Source organism: Rhinopithecus bieti, unplaced genomic scaffold (assembly GCF_001698545.2).
Source record: "Rhinopithecus bieti isolate Rb0 unplaced genomic scaffold, ASM169854v2 scaffold_31527, whole genome shotgun sequence".
Taxonomy (NCBI): domain Eukaryota; kingdom Metazoa; phylum Chordata; class Mammalia; order Primates; family Cercopithecidae; genus Rhinopithecus; species Rhinopithecus bieti.
The window spans coordinates 541,470-556,845 of NW_016813959.1; the positions used below are offsets into that span (position 1 = coordinate 541,470).

At 41.2% G+C, this 15,376-nt stretch overlaps 1 protein-coding gene across 4 annotated transcripts in view; it reads right to left on the reverse strand.

Moving 5' to 3' along the window:
- The window catches only part of REST (RE1 silencing transcription factor), a 48,580-nt gene that overhangs the window by 17,424 nt on the left and 15,780 nt on the right, over positions 1 to 15,376 (reverse strand). For 3 of the 4 annotated variants that reach the window (XM_017849214.1, XM_017849216.1, XM_017849215.1), the window contains one exon: positions 3,926 to 9,856. In XM_017849214.1, the coding sequence (XP_017704703.1) occupies positions 7,596 to 9,856 (2,261 nt within the window). In that variant the 3' untranslated portion in view covers positions 3,926 to 7,595. Of the gene's footprint in view, positions 1 to 3,925; positions 9,857 to 15,376 lie in introns of those variants that run through there. The other variant, XM_017849213.1, reaches the window with a different exon arrangement.

The window sequence follows — 15,376 nt, forward strand, 5'->3', positions numbered from 1 at the left end:
ATGTGGGTGGGGAAACCAAATGGGGGTTTTTTTTTTTTTTTTTTTTTTTTTTTTTTGAGACGGAGTCTCGCTCTGTCGCCAGGGGGCTGGAGTGCAGTGGCCGGATCTCGGCTCACTGCAAGCTCCGCCTCCCGGGTTTACGCCATTCTCCTGCCTCAGCCTCCCGAGTAACTGGGACTACATGCGCCCGCCACCTCGCCCGGCTAGTTTTTTTTTGTATTTTTTTTAGTAGAGATGGGGTTTCACCGTGTTAGCCAGGATGGTCTCGATCTCCTGACCTCGTGATCCGCCCGTCTCGGCCTCCCAAAGTGCTGGGATTACAGGCTTGAGCCACCGCGCCCGGCCCTGTTTTTTTTTTTTTGAGACAGAGTCTCATTCTGTCACCCAGGCTGGAGTGCAATGGCACGGTCTCAGCTCACTGCAACCTCCACCTCTGGGTTCAAGCGATTCTCCTGCCTCAGCCGCCCGAGTAGCTGGCATTACAGGTGTGTGCCACCATGCCCGGCTAATTTCTGTATTTTTAGTAGAGATGGGGGATTCACCATGTCGGCCATGCTGGTCTTGAACTCCTGAGCTCAAGTGATGTGCCCGCCTTGGCCTCCCGAAGTGCTGGGATTACAGGCACGAGCCACCACACCCGTCCTAGTATACCATTCTTTCAACGTCTCTATGAGCTTGAACCTTTCTCAAAATAAAGTTGAAAAAAATATCTTTTTTGGCCAGTTGTTTAATGTCTCTGTAAGCCTGAACCTTTCTCAAAACAGTTGAAAAAAGTATCTTTTTTGGCCGGGTGCGGTGGCTCACCCCTGTAATCCCAGCACTTTGGGAGGCCAAAGTGGGAGGACTACTTCAGGTCAGGAGTTCGAGACCAGCCTGGCCAACAGGCGAAAGCCCATCTCTACTAAAAATACAAAACTTAGCCAGGTGTGGTGGCGCATGCCTGTAGTCCCAGCTACTTGGGAAGCTGAGGCAAGAAAATTGCAGTGAGCCGAGGTTGCAGTGAAACAAGATCACACCACTGCATTCCAGCCTGGATGACAAAGCGAGACCCTGTCTCAAAAAAAAAACAATAATCTTTTTCAAAGCTTGCTATTTCTTGATACTTAGGATGACTCTCCTTTTTTTTGAGATGGAGTTTCGCTCGTTGCCCAAGTTGAAGTGCAATGGTGTGATCTCGGCTCACTGCAACCTCCGCCTCCTGGGTTCAAGCAATTCTCCTGCCTAAGCCTCCCAAGTAGCTGGGACTACAGGCATGTGCCACCATGCCCGACTAATTTTGTATTTTTTCAGTAGAGATGGCATTTCTCCATGTTGGCCAGGCTGGTCTCAAACTCCCGATCTCATGTGATCCACCCGCCTCGGTCTCCCAAAGTGCTGGGATTACAAGCGTGAGCCACCATGCCTGGCAATTCTCCTTACTTTGTTAAGGCATCCAGAAAGAAAACAGTCTGTTTACAAAGAGATTTCTACGTTATCAGAATTTTAAAATCACAGTAAAACTACCATTGTGTATTAGTTAATATCAATATACACATACTATTCTTGGCCTAGGCAATTAACTCTTTGTCCCAATAAGGGCCAGTATGTGAAAATAAAAGCATTGTGGCTCTCATGGAAATGTTAACAGATCAACACAAAGGCTTACATACTACTTATATACCAGTAAAATGCTCACTACTTTGCAAACCATGCAAAAAAGATGAGCTATACAACTTAACCAGAAATTGAGAACGCACCTTTTCTTTAATAGTTGGTTTGTTATCTAGTGAAAGAGGTCTTAATGCTAGTACTATATGCCAAGCAAATGCCACTCTATGGATAGATGTGCTACACATCCACTTTATAGATGAGGAAACAGGCTTAGTAAAGTTAAAATGATCTGCCTGATTATAGAAGAGAAGCCCCTTGTAAACCTGGCTCCCACTGCAGGGCCCACAAAGCTCTCGATACAGTGAACTTCAAATCCTTTGAAAAGAGCCACTTTCGGCTGGGCGCGGGGGTGGCTCACACCTGTAATCCCAGCACTTTGGGAGGCCGAGGCAGGCGGAACACGAGGTCAGGAGATGGAGACCATCCTGACCAACAACATGGTGAAACCCCATGCCTACTAAAAATACAAAAACTGGCTGGGCATGGTGGTGGGTGCCTGTAATTCTAGCTACTCCAGGAGGCTGAGGCTGGATAATCGTTTCAACCAGGGAGTCGGAGGTTGCAGTGAGCTGGGATCGCACCACTGTACTCCAGCCTGGGTGACAGAGCGAGACTCCGTCTCAAAAAGAAAAAAAATAAGAAAAGCCACCACTTTCTTCACACTGACCTCCCTGAGTAGCAAATGTTAGCATATGGGTCTTAGAACTTTCATCAATCTGCCTTTATGAAGCTGAGGATGAGTTTCAATAGGCTGCTCACCCTACTATACTGTTAACACTTCCTACATTCAACCCAAGTGAGACTCTTGGGAAGAAAAAGGGATGAGGCAACAAGGCAAGTGTGAATGTGTAATATATGTAAAAACCCTTACCAGGGATAGTTGTGGGAAAGCAACAGCAAAAGACTGGAGAAAGACCTTGTACCAATTACTTCATTCATTAAACACACCAAATCAGATTATCAAAGGATTTATATATTCAAGATAAACTCCCCATATATATATCCCAGATGAGCTAGAAAATTTCATGCTACTCATCATCGACTCTACCATAATAAAATCAATGCTTAGAAAATTCATTTTGTGGTCGGGCATGATGGCTCACACCTGGAATCCCAGCACTTTAGGAGGCTGAGGCGGGTGGAACACGAGGTCAGGAGTTCAAGACCAGCCTGGCCAACTATAACTACAAAAATTGGCCAGGCACGGTAGCAGCCACCTGTGATTCCAGCTACTTGGGAGGCTGGGGAAGAAGAGTCACCTGAACCCAGGTAGCAGAGGTTGCAGTGAGCCAAGATCATGCCACTGCACTCTAGCCTGGGTGACAGAGACTGTTTCAAAATTCAATAATTCCAGGCCTGCTACTGAAAAGGGATATGCATATTAAAACTATTAAGGGGACTTGTGGTTGGCAAATAATTACTATTTAAAATCTTGTGTGAATTGTCCAATTTCTCCCCCACCTCCCACCAAGCAGTGTATGCTTTGGGTTACTACCCATACTGGATTGTTACCTCAAACAACATGCTGTGACTTTTCTACCTACAACTGGTCACCTGTGATAAATACGTACTTTTTTTTTTTTTTTTTTTTTTTGAGACGGAGTCTTGCTCTGTGGCCCAGGCTGGAGGACAGTGGCCGGATCTCAGCTCACTACAAGCTCCGCCTCCCGGGTTCACGCCATTCTCCTGCCTCAGCCTTCCGAGTAGCTGAGACTACAGGCGCCCGCCACCTCGCCCGGCTAGTTTTTTTGTATTTTTTTAGTAGAGACGGGGTTTCACCGTGTTAGCCAGGATGGTCTTGATCTCCTGACCTCGTGATCCGCCCGTCTCGGCCTCCCAAAGTGCTGGGATTACAGGCTTGAGCCACCGCGCCCGGCCAATACATACTTTTTTAAGACGGAGTCTCGCACTGTCGCCTGGGCTGGAGTGCAACGGTGGGATCTCGCCTCACTGCAACCTCCACCTCCTGGCTTTAAGCAATTCTCTTGCCTCAGCCTCCCGAATGGCTGGGATTACAGGCGCCCGCCACCACACCCGGCTAATTTTTGTATTTTTAGTAGAGACGTGGTTTCACTATGTTGGCCAGGCTAGCCTTGAACTCCTGACCTCGTGATCCACCTGCCTCAGCCTCCCAAAGAGATGGGATTACAGGCGTAAGCCACTGTGCCCAGCCTGAGAAATAATCTTGAAAAGCCTATTAATACACTTGCAGTTCCAGCAACATAAATTTGGCTTTCCTACATTCTGGATATACCAATAATAAACAAAGGCATCATGGTTTTTAAAACTTTATTTCAACATTAACTATGCTTACAGAAATACACTCATATTGGTTAATAGAATGCAATTTAACTTATCCTACACAATTTGGACCAAAAACTTGGTACATGGTTTAAGATTTTAAAAAAGGATTTGCAATCTGGTTTATTTTTATCTATTACAAATGTATAAAAGATCTTCCATCAAATGCTGCTAAAGAAGGCAGCAAGAACCTTGAGAAATTTACCTTTGGTTTGCCTCAGAAAAGTAACACGTATTGCACTGCGTAAGTTTATAAAATTGGTGCAACAAAACATTGTTGTAATGTTTCAATGCCAGTTTAGAAAGTTCAATAACTAATGGATATGGAAGGGACTGGGAGGGAACCTATGTACACATGTGAAACTGTAAAAGCTAACTGATTTAGTTAATATTGCATGTAGATTGTAAATCTACACAAACCAAGATTTAGATAATTTCTTCAATCTGAATTAACACTATCTGTTCACTTCATCTGCCGAGGTCAACCAGGAAACTAGGAACACCAGTTGTTAAGTTTTTCTAACTTAGGTAAAAAAGAAAATTAACTTTCTTCCTCAGCTTTTCAGTCCAGAAGTGACAGTGTACTACAGGCAAGGTATTCCTTCCATTGTCAACATTCATAGGGTGACATGCAATGAGGTCTACTTGGGTGTTAATTTGTATCAGCACTCATATGCAAAACAGTCTCCAAAGTTAATTACCACATGACTTTAGAAGTGACTCTAAAAAATAAAATGGCCCTTCTTAGAAGACTAGAGCAAAAGATCCAGCCATAGTTATAAGTCTTATTAAAAAAAAAAAAAAAAAAATGCAGCCCCTTGTGAATTACACAATTTTAAAAAAAAGTAGCCCCAGAATAAGAAGCAGCTCTGAAAAGAGGAAAAAATATAACTTAAAATATCTTGAAAACCAATGTGAATACAGGTTCAAAAGATAGTTAAGAGATTCATTTTCATACGACTACCTAAGATTAAGGCTTATAATATATGCTAGTATTTCAAGTTCATCACTAATTACTAAACATCAATTTACAAATAACATGTTCAATTTTTGTTCTTTTATCCAAAGGGAAAATTCTAGGTTAAATTCTATCCAGTGTGGGGGAGGGGGACTAGAAAATAAAAATATTCAAACAGTTCCATGCAAATATCACATTTTTCAAATGGAAGAACTTCCACCTAGACCAGAAGTTCATACTGCTAATGTACTTTTCATTGAAACAATTTTTAGTAAGTACAAATACACGGCATTAAGGTTCAGAACCTAATATAGGCCTGACAATCAAGTCCTTATTTTCTGGAAGAAGGCCTCAAGTCCAATCAATTTCCAGTAACAATGTTTTTACAAATCAATCTAATAATAAGGGGTTTTAATTTCCTTCATGTTTTTGTTTTTAGCACTCTAGTCTTAAGACTAGATTAGAATTCCCCAAAAGACAAATGGTTTTTCTTTACAGTATGAAAGAATCCACAAAAAAACCTCTTCCCCAAACTAGTTCCTAATAACCAATCTGTGCTTAAGGTGAATCTTTTTCTATACAATGTAAACGGTAACTTAGGTAAAATGTACCCATGAACATTAAAACTAGTCGTTAGAAAGACTTAACTAGCTTTATAATTTAAGTTTTAAAACATAAATATTTGCAGCTTGATCTTCTGTTGACAATGATTGTCGGAGCCTAGAATTCAACATTTACAATGTCCATTCATGCACACAAAACACACACCATTATCACACAACTTACTCCTCATGTCTTAAGAGAAGAATCTTCTGCTTCTTTAAATCTTTGGCCTCCCAGTCAATTCCATGTTCAAACAACTTTTAACTCAAACTTCACTCTCAGATTTTTAACAAGCTTTCCACCCACACATTATTAATGCTTTTCCTAATCTTTCATGTTGTACTGCCAAAATCTGAAACCTGCCTCAAAGAGATCATCAGATTTTTTTAAAAATGATATATAAAGTGGTTATTTCAAAACAGAATATGGGAGGTCAGAATTCAAGATTCCCTAATGGGATCATATTTTACTGCAATTAATGACTGCTATCAGTAAGAAAAATCCTCTATTGGATTCCTTCATACACTTTGGCAACTGGCCAAAGAACCTACAAAAATGTTTTGAAGTACATGCCCTTTTCATACAAAGTGCCCCACAGGAACACTAGGATAGCTGCAATTCATTTGAGGCCTCACCTGTAGAAAGAGGCTATCACACAGACAGCCAGGACACCCACCAGTTTGTGGAGATCCCTGAGAAAGTATGATTTTTAAAAATCTGGACTGTACTTGTTTCACCAGCCTTTTTCACTGTATAGGAAAGTTGCAGCTGGTCTACCAGCACTCATACTACCTACCTCTCTTATCCTAGGTTTGCCGCGTAATAGCTATGGCTTTGGAATCTCCCAAGTGATATTCTATAAATGAAGGAATAATTATGTCTCCTAATTCCAGATTTGCAGTTTCCAAATAACACTTACAGTTCTTTATTGTAAAGTAGCCATATGGACACCAACCATCTATGAGAAAAGGTTTTCCTCAAACATTTAACACTCTACAATTAGGAATTAGCTGTACCAAAACACACGGAAAAAAAAAAAAAAATGATGGTTGGTATTTGAGATAAAAATTTGTTCGATATGGAACCTAGTGGTTTATTTATTGCAAAATCAAAACTGATAGCTGTGAATTTACTACATCCATTCAAAATAAATAAGTTATATGAAATACAGATTCTAGCATAGATATAAGATGTAAAAATCAAAATCAATGGATTGAACCTGCATGTTTCATTTGCTCACAAACTTGCACACACTATTATTCTGCAAAATAGACAACTGCAGCAAAGAAAAAGAAAACTGCCCTTTTGCAAACAAGGCTAAAAGCATCCCTCCAAAGACGCCAAACAAAATAAACATGCATATATATGTATAAAGTGTTACTGTTCAACACAAATGCTATTTCTAGGAAAAATTTAACTGCATAGGCAAAAAAACAAAAACAGAAACCAAAAGAAAAAAAAATGTGCAACATCTTAAGCCATTAAAGCACCAAAATAAAAAACACACCAAAATCACTGTTTTTATGATGATTAACGTACACAAAAAATATTGATCAAAACTCAGGAAGTAAATACTTGGACTGACAGAAATGTCTATTGTTGGGAGAATTTTCTTCAATTTAAATGTCTTATCTCTAAAAAAAAATCTTAAAGTGCTAACTTTATATAAAGCAGGCAAATTCTTCAAGTAATTTGCTATTAAGTAAGCCAATTTTTTATAGATCTCAATAAAAAATGAATAAACTAAAGTGAAACAGGAAGATAAGACATGGAGAAAAAAATGACAAGTTGTAGCTGGACAAAGCAATAAAATGCTGTTATACCATCGTAGGCTTCTAATTTCAATTAAACACATAAGCTAACAGATTTAGGTATCTGCTGGTTTAGTACACTAACTCTATTTGCTAAAATTTACACAACAATCAATAGGTATACATAAAAAGTCCTAAGAAAAAGAATGCCACTTAAAAATCAACATCAGATACTAATTAAAGCAATCTTAAAAGGTTGTCTGCTACTATAAATGAATATAAAATGTAATATACCTTACAAACTAAGAACCGAAACCTTGTTCGAAGTTTCATTACTCCTGCCCTTGAGCTGCTTCTTCAAGATAGTACACATTAACCAAATGGCGATTGAGGTGTTTGCTGTAATCTTTTCCCTTTCTGAAAGAACGATCACAGAAGATACAAACAAAATCTTCCTTGGCCGCTTTGACTGCCAAGGCTTCCTTTGCATTTTTTCTGCTAGATTCTTGTGGAACTGGCCGAGCCCCATGCAATCCAGAATCATCACTACCCTCTGACATGTTGTCACTTAGGTCACTTCCTTCATGGCTGTGGATGCCTTCATCTTCATCAATTTCCTGAGACTCATTTACTGCCATGGTAGCAGGAGGTGATGCCAGTGCAGTTTTGGACACTGCTTCACATTCTTCTACTGCTGAAGGGGGAAGCACCGGTGAAACTGCTTCTTCAACTGTTGAACTTATACCAGGGAGATTCTCTCGTGTGTTCTGATCAGTGTCCATTTTCATTTCACAAACCATAGTGTCAGTCTGATGTTTACCATTTAAAGTTTCACCCTCTGGCGTATTCAAGTTTTGTCCAGAGGATGAAACATCGGTAGATTCGTTGATATTAGCAGCAAGACCAGGTAGGCTCTCATCTGCCTCTTCTGCTCCTACTTTCTCAAGAGGGGCTTCTTTATTTCCTTCACCTATGCTGAGTAATTTTTGGTCTCCTGATGCCTCTTCTTTTAAATTTTCCTTTGGCAGCGGTGGTGATGGTGGTGAGAAATCCTCTGTGCTTACACTTTCCTTTAGAAGCCGGCTATCTTTAACAGGCACTAAGCCAACTTCAATAAGGACTTGCTCCTTCCGTGCCCTTTCACTCTGCATGTTAGACTTTTCCTTTTTATCTTTTCGGAGAGGAGGCTTTTTGGAAACTGACTCCATGTGAAGGGGAGGCTCTCTGGGAGGAGGTGGCTCCCTCTGATCAGGCTCCTTCTGAACCACCCCCATGGGAGGAGACGCCTCCATCTGAACAGGCTCGTTCTGGATCACCTCTATGGGAGGAGACAGCTCTATCTGAACAGGTTCCTTCTGAACCACCTCCATGGGAGGAGACAGCTCCATCTGAACAGGCTCCTTCTGGACCACCTGCATGGGAGCAGGTTCTACCTGGGCAACCTCCATCTGAGCAGGTTCCACGGGAGCAGGCCCCATTTGGGCAACCTCCGTCTGAGCAGTCTCCATGGGAGGAGGCAGCTCCACATGAGCAGGTACCATCTGGGCACCCACCATCTGAGCAGGCTCTAGGGGAGGCAGGAGCTCCTTCTGAGTAGGCCCCTCCTGAGCCACCTCCATCTGAACATGCTCGTCATGAGCAGGCTGCATCTGGGCACCCTCTATCTGAGCAGGATCCATGGGAGGTGGCGGCTCCACCTGAACGGGTCCCTTCTGAATCGCCTCTGTGGGAGCAGGCCCCACCTGAGGAGGGTCCATCTGAGCAGATTCCTTCTCAACAGGTGCCTTCTGAGGAGGCTTACTGCTTTTCTTACTTGATTTATTTTTCAGAGTTTTCTTCTTTGTACTTTTTTTCAAGCAAGTATTTTGCTTTTTATTCTCCTCCACTTTGCTATCACCCTTTGGCACTTCCTGACTATTATTTTTGGATTTGCTTTCTACCTTCTTTCTCTTTTTTGTTGAAGATTCCTCATCATTCACAGGATCATGTAAAGAATGGGTGTCAACTTCCAGCTTCCTTTTGCTTTTCTTAGTTTTACTGAATTTTTCTGAATTGCTTCCTGTATGCACATCCATTTCTTTCGTCTCTGTTACTGATTTTCGAGTTCTGGTAGTCACCTGAATCATTGACACATTATTAGAAGGCTTTTTCTCTTTTGAGACATCTCTTTTCTCTGCTTTGATGGACTTTTCGTTTTTCTTTCCAGCCACATCCCCTTTTATTTTTGTTTGTTCTATTTCTGTTTTTTCATTGCTAATATCAGGCAAGTCCACCTCTCGTTTTTTGGTTTTCTTTAGTTTCACTTTTGAGACATCCATTGTTTTATTAGGACAAGTAGGATGCTTAGATTTGAAGTGATACTGTAGATTACACTTCTTGGAAGCTGCATAGTCACACACAGGGCAATTGAACTGCCGTGGGTTCACATGTAGCTCCACGTGTTTTTTGAAGTTGCTTCTATCTGCTGTTTTGTAATCACAGTGTGGGCAATTAAGAGGTTTAGGCCCATTGTGAACCTGTCTTGCATGGCGGGTTACTTCGTGTTGATTAGAGGCCACGTAACTGCACTGATCACATTTAAATGGCTTCTCACCTGAAGACAAATCAAAAGTATGAGAGAAGACATAGATTAAGACAAATTCAAGATTAAAATATAAGGAACTGTGTATGTAAAGTAACAACAAAGACTATTTATTGAAAATGCCGTATCATGCACCTTACATTTACCATATTTATTTGTATAACATTTCTCTTATCCTTTGACATTGATTCTCAAAAGAGAGGAATAAATCTCAGTCAACCACAAGCTTCAAAAAAGTTCAAGTTGGAGTCCTCAAGCACTATTAAAGAACAGAGATTCTTTAAGACATACACAACTATTGGCAAAGTTCAATTGGGCTCTGGATGTTAATTTGGGGGAAAATTATCAATTTTAATTTTTTTGTGTGTTTAGTTAAAACAAATGCCTAATGAAGTAGAAAATAAAATTCTGGCCAGGTGCAGTGGCTCACAACTATAATCTCAGCTCTATGGGAGGCCATGGCAGAAGGACTGCTTGAGCCCAGAAGTTATAGAACAACCTGAGCAAAATAAATAAAAACAAAAATTAACTTCGAGAGGTCAAGATGGGCGGATACCTTGAGGCCAGGAGTTTGAGACCAGCCTGGCCAACACGGTGAAACCCCATCTCTACTAAAAAATACAAAAAAAATTAGCTAGACGTGGTGCTGCACACCAGTAATCCCACCTAATCGGGAGGCTGAGACACGAGAATTGCTTAACTCAGGAGGCGGAGGTTGCAGTGAGCTGAGATCGCACCACTTCACTCCAGCCTGGGCGACAGTAAGACTCTGTCTAAAAAAAAAGAAATTAGCCAGGCATGGTGGAGTGCACCTGTAGAAGTCCCAGCTACTTGGGAGACAAAGGCAGGAGGACCGCTTAAGCCCAGGAATTTGAAGTAGCAGTGAGTTGTGAATGTGCTACTGTACTCCAACCTGGGCAACAGAGCAAGGCCCTGACTCAAAAATAAATCTGTAAATAAAATTCCCGGCCAGGCGTGGTGGCTCACACCTGTAAACCTAGCACTTTGGGAGACCAAAGCAGTGGATCACCTGAGGTCAGGAGTTCAAGACCAGCCTGGCCAACACGGTGAAACCCTGTTTCTACTAAAAATACAAAAAATTAGCCAGGTGTGGTGGCAGACGCCTGTAATCCCAGCTACTCGGGAGGCTGAAGCAGGAGAATTGCTTGAGCCCAGAAAGTGAGGTTACAGTGACCCAAGATCGCGCCACTGCACTATAGCCTGGGCAACCAGAGCGAAATTTCGTCTCAAAAATAAATAAAAATAAAATAAAATTCCCGTACTCCCTTCACCCTAATTTTCTTATGGAAAATCTTGAGAAAAATATCTTTCACTCTGGGCTATACTCCCAGATCCTAGGTGCAAAAGTTTTGAAATTCTGCTTTAGCGTGAGCAAAGGCTTTTTCTTGAAATTTAATCCTTCTGTCCATAATGGCAAGAGCTGAGTAAATTTTCACTTAGCAAACTTCCTGTGCTAGCATTGCTATTTTAAAGCAAAAATACAGGCCAAGGTAATTATTCAGAAAACTTTCCTGATTCCCCCCCCCCACCTTTCTATAAAATAGATAAAGGAACTAGGTAATGAGAAGTGGCACACAAATAGATATGGTATGTAAAATAAGCAAAGTCACAATCACTGATACATACAAAACCAGAACCACCCCCACCCCCAAATTAAAGGCATAAGAGTAATACATTCTACCTGAATACATACCCATCTAGATCACACTCTAGTAAATATTACCAAATGGTATCCATACCCCACTGGTCCAATGGAATGCATAGTAGAAAAACGGAAATTGACATTTATGAAAATTCATCTCAAACATTCTCAAATTCATATCAAATCTTACTAAAATTTTTCACAAAACAAAACTCAGACATTAGGTAAAACCATGTAGATGTTAAGTTTTACATGATTAGAAAATGCCTGGTGATAAAATAATCACCTTAACCAGGTAGTCAAATTGGATATTCAGCTGACTGGACAATTCTCCATGTTGGTCTACTAACAGATTTATAAATATGCAAGTTTCTACAACATGCTACATTACTCTAAACCTGGTTCTATACTGTCCTCTCCAGTGAATGATTTAAATGAAGACAAACATTTTCTTAAAATATAGTGGACATAGAACATAGAAAGATAGGTAGCATAAGGCCTAAGAACTTCTTCTAGATAGAGCTAGACTGGGAGATAAAACAATGAGCTCTGCAAGTTGCTTACTCTGAGACTTTGAGCAAAGTCCTGAAACCTCTCTCGAGTTCAATTTCTTTTTTTCTTTTTTTTGAGACGGAGTTTCGCTCTTGTTGCCCATGCTGGAGTGCAATGGCGCGATCTCGGCTCACCACAACCTCCGCCTCCCAGGTTCAAACGATTATCTTGCCTCACCCTCCCTAGTAGCTGGGATTACAGGCACGTGCCACTAAGCCTGGCTAATTTTGTATTTTTAGTAGAGACGCGGTTTCTCCATGTTGATCAGGCTGGTCTTGAATTCCTGACCTCAGGTGATCCGCCCTCCTCGGCTTCCCAAAGTGCTGGGATTACAGGCATGAGCCACCATGCCCAGTCTCAATTTCATCTATAAAATACTCTCTAAGTGTTGTCAGCTATAAATCTTATCTATGTAAAGTCCTTAACGTGGAGCAGAGAGCAAGAACTCAAAATGAATTATCTATAATTGTTCACTTTTGGAACCAACTGGTAACTCTGAGTATGGATAAATAAAAGGGGGACTCGGCCGGGCACAGTGGGTCACACCTGTAATCCCAGAACTCTGGGAGGCATTTTTGCAAAAATATAAAATTTTGGGAGGCATTTTGTAAAAATAAAAAAAATTAGGTAGGCATGGTGACGTGCATCTATAGTCCCAGCTACTTGGGAGGTTGAGGCAAGAGAATCCCTTGAACCTGGGAGGCAGAGGGTGCAGTGAGCCGAGATCACACCACTGCACTCCAGTCTTGGCAACAGAGCGAGACTCCATCTCAAAAAATAAAAAAATAAAAAAGGCTGAGTGCAGTGGCTCATGCCTGTAATCCCAGCACTTTGGAAGACCGAGGCAGGTGAATCAACAGGTCAAGAGTTGGAGACCAGGAGTTCGAGACCAGTCTAGCCAACATGGTGAAACTCCATCTCTACTAAAGATACCAAAAATTAGCTGGGCATGGTGGCACGTGCCTGTAATCCCAGCTACTCGGGAGGCTGAGGCAGGAGAATCGCTTGAATCCAGGAGGCAGAGGTTGCAGTGAGCTGAGATTGCGCCACTGCACTCCAGCCTGGACAACAGGGTGAGACTCCATCTCAATCAATCAATCAATCAATGAGAAGACTCTTACGTATCCTGTCTTTCCTACATTATGACTAAATAGATAAGTAGAATTTATCTCTCCTCTTCAAATTTACACTAATAATAAAATAATTATAATTAAAATAGCACCATTTTATAACTTTAATGAATAAGGAGATCTATACAGCAAGCAAGCATCAATCAAGGTACAAGGGTCTACCTAAGGAATGGCGAACGGAAATGGAGGATGTAGAAATTTTCTGTTTAAAATTTGATGGCATAATTCATTTGCTCCATTGTTTCTCTCCCATAATTTTTACTTTATTGCCATTAAATCTTGCTTGTATTATGTTCATCAAGATTTTCCAATTAGTACCTACCTGAATATTAATCTTTTTGCCCTATACAATTTTAAATTCTTTTTCCCAATTTTAGTAACAGCTTCTCTTCTTTATAAATCTGCCAGTCGTCTGTTTTATGCCTCCGAAATGAATTTATAGGTGTAAGCCAAGACAAAAAGGGAAAGCGTTCTGCAAGATTTATACATATGTAACAAAATATTTTAGAAGAATGGCCAGGCATAGTGGTTCACACCTGTAATCCTAGCACTTTTGGGAGGATGAGGTGAGGAAGATTGCTTGAGCTAAGGAGTTTGAGACCAGCCTGGGCAACCTAGTGAGACCCTGTCTACAAAAAAATTTAAAACTTAGACAAATGTTGTAGCACAAGCCTACAGCGCCACCTACTCCAGAGGCAGAGGTGGGAGTACCGTTTGAGCCTAGGAGGTCAAAGCTGCAGTGAAAAATACACAAATACAAGCCTCTCAATTTTTTTTAAATTTTGAATTAATTCTATTAAAATAAAACAAAACAAAACAAAATCTAGAGAGAATGGCAAATAAATTTTTCTCTATTTATTTTTTTTTGAGACTGAGTCTCTCTCAGCTGCCCAGGCAGGAGTGCAATGGTGTGATCTCGGCTCACTGCAACCACTATCTCCCAGGTTCAAGCGATTCTCCCGTCTCAGCCTCCCGAGCAGCTGGGATTACAGACACCTGCCATCATGCCAGGCTGATTTTTGTATTTTAGGAGTGATGGGGTACCACCATGTTGGCCAGCCTGGTCTTGAACTCCTGACCTCAGGTGATCTGCCCACCTTGGCTTCCCAAAGCGCTAGGATTACAGGTGTGAACCACCGTGCACAGCTGGCAAAGAAAATTTTTAAGTAAAAAGTAATGGGGCATACAATACATTACCAGCAATAAAATGAAGTCCAATAATGCAACATGGATTAATCTCAATAACACTTTATAAAAGAATGTTCTAAAACTAGGCACAGTGGCCCATGCCTGTATTCCTAGTACTTTGGAAGGCTGAGGCAGGTGAATTGCTTGAGCCCAGGAGTTCAAAACCAGCCTAGGCAACATAGTAAGACTCCATCTCTACAAAAACAAAAAACAAAAAAACAGGCATGGTAGCGCACACCTGTGGTCCCAGCTACTTGGAAAGTTAAAGTGGGAGGACTACCTGAGCTCAAGAGGTTTAGGCAGCTGTAACTGCACCCACTGCACTCCAGCCTAGGTGACAGTAAGATCCCATCTCAAACAAACAAACAAAAAAATGCTATAATGTTCTTTGGTAGGAGACAAAATATCATCCAGGGGAAAGACTGAGTGGAAAGGGCAAGGTGTTTCCGAGCAGAAATATTCCATCACTTGTTCTTGAGTGATAAGCAAATAGGTGAAAGCATAGTCACTGTGCTGTACACTTAAGATCTGTGCATTTTTAAATTTATAAATTATACCTCAATAAAATATTGTTTTTAAAATTTATTCTACAAAGGCTCTCAAACCATTAAAATATCTTTCAAACAATCCCAGTTATTTAAAAGAGTCCCTTGGAACCAATGTTATCAATAGAAAAAATAAAAAATATGTATGTCTGGGCACAGTGATTCATACCTGTAAGAGAAAAGAGAATTGCTTGAGGCCAGGAGTTAGAGGCCAGCCGGGGCAACACAGAAAGACCCAGTCTCCATAAAAAGAAATTGGATATTGGCTGCACGCAGTGGCTCCCCCCTGTAATCCCAGCACTTTGGGAGGCTGAGGTGGGCAAATCACCAGGTCAGGAGATTGAGACCATCCTGGCTAACATGGTGAAACCCTGTCTCTATTAAAAATACAAAATATTAGCCTGGCATGGTGGCACGAGCCTGTAGTCCCAACTACTCAGAAGGCTGAGGCAGG